At 34.4% G+C, this 4,999-nt stretch overlaps 1 protein-coding gene across 3 annotated transcripts; it reads right to left on the bottom strand.

Moving 5' to 3' along the window:
• Nucleotides 1-1,322: 1,322 nt before the first annotated feature.
• On the bottom strand, nucleotides 1,323-3,032 carry LOC106329175 (BTB/POZ and MATH domain-containing protein 2-like). 3 transcript variants are annotated; one of them, XR_001267755.1, is made up of 6 exons: nucleotides 2,773-3,032; nucleotides 2,595-2,666; nucleotides 2,400-2,481; nucleotides 2,170-2,287; nucleotides 1,812-2,088; nucleotides 1,323-1,723 (listed from the first exon to the last, which is right to left on the bottom strand). XR_001267755.1 is itself a non-coding variant. In XM_013767788.1 (4 exons), the coding sequence occupies exons 2-4, from the start codon at nucleotides 2,655-2,657 to the stop codon at nucleotides 1,560-1,562; spliced, it is 504 nt and encodes a 167-aa protein (XP_013623242.1). In that variant the 5' UTR covers nucleotides 2,658-2,666; nucleotides 2,773-3,031; the 3' UTR covers nucleotides 1,323-1,559. The 3 variants fall into 3 exon arrangements, 1 of the variants encoding a protein (XP_013623242.1); XR_001267754.1 differs by lacking the exon at nucleotides 2,170-2,287 and having other exon boundaries at nucleotides 2,773-3,031; XM_013767788.1 differs by lacking the exons at nucleotides 2,170-2,287; nucleotides 2,400-2,481 and having other exon boundaries at nucleotides 2,773-3,031.
• Between the last annotated feature and the right edge of the window lie 1,967 nt (nucleotides 3,033-4,999).

Below are 4,999 nucleotides of genomic sequence, written 5' to 3' on the forward strand. Positions count from 1 at the left end.
AATATATTTGTAATAATATAGTTTATAATAACAGTGAACTATATTTGAGCTCGTTGTTAAATTATTGCTACTTTAACAATGAATTAACTTTGAATCGCTATTACTTTGTAGTTATATTAACAACGAATTAACTTCGTTTCTTGCAAATTTTATGGTGAACTTATGACGATATTTTTACGATAAGATATGTTTCTCGCAACATAACAAAAAAATTTATGATAATATATCCATTACGACGAATAGTTATTCGTCATCAATTCACTGTAATTCGTTATTAATTCACTGTAAACCTTTTATAACATAATTAGCAACGAAAATCGTCGTCGTTAAGACTGTGTTTTATCTAGTGAACGGATCAGCATGTTGCTTTTGAATAAGATTGGGTTCACTATATAAAATAAAAGATATAATAATGAAAAAAATTATATACAAATCTCCAAGTATAATGATATTGATTGAATCTGGGTAATTATATCACAATTCTCGGCTAAGAAACGGGTTTGGCAACCTTAGACCTTAATCGAGAGGTATGGTTTTGTGAATGGACTAGCTTTGGTTTTAGATTCGTTGTAGGATTAGGGATGCACAGTTTGAAATATATGATTTTAGTACATTTTTACATCAAGCCGAAAGAAACATGAACGTAGTTACCTAGTTATAAGAATTTTCAAACTGGTGCTACGTAGTCACGACCGCCAACAACCTTTTTGTTGATCCTATCTTCTTTGTAGTCTGTAGGTAACTTGTAATATTATCGACACATCTACTAATGACTAAGGTCATTGATTGGTTCCTCATCAGTAGATTTTATGATATGTATTGTTTGGTCTTTTTGTTAGTCTGTCTCATACCTCTCACTTGATCTATAATCATATCTACACGTTCTTAGAGATTTTTAATCTCGAATCTTTCGATTTCTTCTCATTTTATCCTGATTCATTTTCGTGCCTATTATCTTATACACAGATCGCAAGCGAACTTAGCTCTAAAGGGAGGGATAGACAAGCGCTGATCAGAACTGTTCAATCTATCATTATAGATGTTAAATCACATACAATGTTTGCAAAGTTCATCTTGGAACACTAAAGAAAATCCACACAACCTTGTTTACTTCTTTTACCTTAGAAATGTCCTAGTATTACAGTTTGAACACTTGAAACTTTTTATTGAATGACCTTACATGCCATGGCAAACTAAAGAAGAGGCAATCTAATTGCGAATAATGGTTGATGTGAATCTTTTCCTTGTTTTATAGGATAATTAGACTCCTTCAATGATAGCTTAATGACATTGTAGAAGCAAGCCAAGTACTAATTCATCACTTAGCCGTATGAAACATTTTTCTTGAGAAGTAATTTTGGTCGTAGAATCTTTTGGGGCCCAAACAAAAAATACAAAAAAAACATTTTACACACTACTTACTGGACAACACAGATCACAATCACTAATCCTTTTACAAATGACGAATACACAAATCACGACTCTTCTACAATTCTGTTTCACCAAATGTTCTCCAACATTAGTCACTCTCTCTCCCTCAAGAGTTAGTTTACTTTGCTTCACTCGTCTCCCATCACGTCACAGCCATCAACATATAACTCCTTCCCATGCCCTAAAGATGCTAAAGAATGCTCACTCAGCCTAACCACATACTCCAACAGCTCACTTAGTAAGCAAGGGCAGCCTTCCTTTAGATAATCAAACCCATCCGTTTCCATCACAGCTAAAAGAAATTAACAGACAAAAGAGCGGTTTCAGATTTCAAGATTTGATGATTCAAGCAAAAACGAACTATCTTCTTGTTCTATTACCTTTTAGGTTTTCTGGCAAAGATATGAATTTGAGGTAAGCAGATTTCAGCTGGAAACAATGATGCTGCTCTGCTAGAGCATAGTTGGTTGCAACAGTGTTGATGCTGATCCCTTCACAGAGTTGTGACTCGCAGATTGTTCTAAGCCGCTGGAGAGCGTAACGGTCTGCAGCCGCAAGCAGATGCCGAGCCACAAGAGTTGCGGCCCATTTCAGGTCTGTCCCCATAACGTCTTGCATATCAAGAAGTTCGTCCCAGTAGTTAAAATGGAGGAACATCTACAAAAGGTGCAGAGAATAACATTACTTGCACATTATTGATATGCTTCCTCACTATACACAAACAGTGAGGAATATAACCCTTTTTTGTTAGTTATGAAACAACCACTGCCCATAGTCCATGGCTGCACATGTGAAACTCAACAGAAGCAGTTTGGTGATGATAATCGTTGTACAAAATTCTATCTCCCTATTTTTCCTATTTGCAAATCATCGAAAAACAATAACTTTACTTTTCTAAGAAGGAAGATCAGCGAAACAAAAAAGGAAAAAAAACGAAGCAACTGAGATTTTGTGTGTTTAAAATTTACCAAGAATATGCAGCTCCTTACGTAAAACTATTTAACATCATTAAAAATCTTCGTTGGTTCTTGACACTGGCAATTGCAATTCCTGACAAACAAACACCAGCTTATAGGTCTTTAAAAAACGAATTTGAAGCTTCACATTCAATAGCAAGTTTTAATTTGAAAACACTAAATATATAGTAAATTTAGAATATGCACCTGATTAATGATTAATTCCTCTAAAGCGGGATCAACTCCCTCAAACAAACTGGGCCGTCTCATTCTCGCAGCCTATAAAACACATGAACAATCGAGGAATGTTTAGGACATCTAATTAGCTCACCGCCTTTCTACAGATTTACGAAGCTAAGATGAGATGAAGGAGAGGAATACTCACACATATTTATACTGAAATCACCGACTTTCAGATCGAAACAGAGCATTGAAGACGACGTAGTCAATGAGATTAAACACAAACTCTTTACTTAAACCGTTTCAGAAGGTAAGAGAAAGCAGAAACGACATCAAGTCGCCGTCGAAGGATGCGGAGATACGACCTTCGTTCTTTTGCCCGAAGTTGATTAGGGTTAGAGGAGACACCTCTGTTCTCTCGGGCCGGAAATATAACTAATCACGACAGTTTGAAGCCCATGACGCGAACAAAGCCCATGATGCCGACGATTAAATGAAACGGCCGGTATTGCGCGAAGGGACTGGTGTCGGCTCCCGAACGCGCGACTTACCTAGCTGGCATGTCGACGTGGAGGAAGGATAAGTGATTAAACTGTCTATTATATAAATTGATAGATTTTTATTAGGCTTAAAGGTTTTTTGAATGTTCTCCAGCACTTCAGGTTTGGACTCTCTCAAAGACACCATCAAATCCAGCTATTTTCCAAACAAGCTCTCTTTTCAAAAATATTGATAATTTATTATGGAGAGTTTCCCCGCAGATGGATGATCATCAATTTGCATAGATATTATGGTACATTTGGAAATGAATGAATAATAAAGTTTTTACTAATCTGGATATTGACCCTAGAGACACGCTTAATTTTGCAGAAAGAGAATCAATTCTTTGGGCTGAGGTACAAATATGGAATGAACAGAGGAGGGTACCACAAGTACAGATTACGACTCTACCGTCAATCCCAGGAAGATGGTGTTTCACAGATGGTTCCTGGAAGGAGAATGATATTTTTTCCGGACAGGGTTGGTTCAGTACTTTAGAAGGTTTTGATGGGCTCATGGGGGCGAGGAATGTTCGGGCTAGTCTCTCTCTCCTCTACATGCGGAGGTGGAAGCGCTACTCTGTGCAATGGAATGTATGAGAAACTTACGTCAATTTCAGGTTACGTTTGCAACGGACTGTTTTCAATTGGTGAAGATGGTTTTGGAACCAGAAGAATGACAAACTCTTCCAAGTTATTTAGAAGATTTTAAAGTCCGGAAAGAAAGTTTCCTTCGATCAGAGATTATCTATGTACCAAGGACGCAAAATACGAAGGCGGATAGCCTAGCACGCTATGTCAGGAAGCAACCGTCTTTTGTCGTTCACATTGATCAAGATCTCCCGATTTGGTTCACAGAGTCAGCATGAGTCTGTATAAATTGATGGCAAAAAAAAAAATATTAGGGCTTAAAGAATTATATAGAGCTAGTGATTACATCAACATAAGCTAAAACGTAAGCACCTAACAGGATGTGAAAATGACTCTCGTTAGAAGAGTAGTTTATTCAAAGTCCAACCAATAAAACTCTCACTTTAGTGAATTTTGAATAAGGGTTTGACTAATAACCACAAAAACCTTACAAACCACTATATACGGCTCTAAAATCTCTCAAAATTAAAAGTTAATTACACGCTGGTAATAAAAATAATTTATTTAAAGGAAAATTATATAAATATAAAAAAATTAAAAAAATAAATAAATTGAAATAATAAATATATATTTATTTATATTATAAATTTTAAAACAAAAAAAATTGCTATAATTTTATAGACATCAATATATACGTAAATATATATTAATCCACAAATCATTTTAAAAATTTAATAATATGATTTTATAAATATAATTTTTATAGTTATTATAATAACATGGGTTTTGACGTTTTTATAATTATAAATTTTTTTACTATTGTTAATCTATTATTCAATTGATACCGCATTTAGTAGTCAATCATTCATAATTATCCTTCAAACGCATCATTTTTTAACCGTTGTATCAGTCGTACAAATCAATTAACTCTTAAAATCGCAACCATCTGCATCCGCAAATTGCGTTTACATTAATCACACCCTTAGTATTTTAGCTTCTTGAATGATATTGGGAATATATGAGATTAGGTTCAAAATTTCCAAATTATCTATATATACATATATATATATATACATGTAAGCGTTTTCTTTTTCCTAAAAATATGATTTCTAAATTATCAATTTATAAATTTTTCTCGTTTAAAAAAACGTGACAATCACCGACATTCAATTTCCTTATAAATGACTATAAAGTTCTGAATCCGTCAATAGGATGAGGCCTAAACTATAGAAAATTACCTCTTTTTATATACCAATTCAACACTATCAGTTACTATTATTTAGATTAGGATTGAAGGCAATC

The sequence above is a fragment of the Brassica oleracea genome, chromosome C3 (assembly GCF_000695525.1).
Source record: "Brassica oleracea var. oleracea cultivar TO1000 chromosome C3, BOL, whole genome shotgun sequence".
In the NCBI taxonomy this organism is placed as follows: Eukaryota; Viridiplantae; Streptophyta; class Magnoliopsida; order Brassicales; family Brassicaceae; genus Brassica; species Brassica oleracea.

Coding starts and splice junctions, on each gene's coding strand:
- LOC106329175 (XM_013767788.1), bottom strand. CDS start 2,657: ATGAGACGGCCCAGTTTGTTTGAGGGAGTTGATCCCGCTTTAGAGGAA. Junction 2,089..2,594: donor AGGAATTAATCATTAATCAG/GTGCATATTCTA, acceptor CACCTTTTGTAG/ATGTTCCTCCATTTTAACTA. Junction 1,724..1,811: donor TTTGCCAGAAAACCTAAAAG/GTAATAGAACAA, acceptor AATTTCTTTTAG/CTGTGATGGAAACGGATGGG.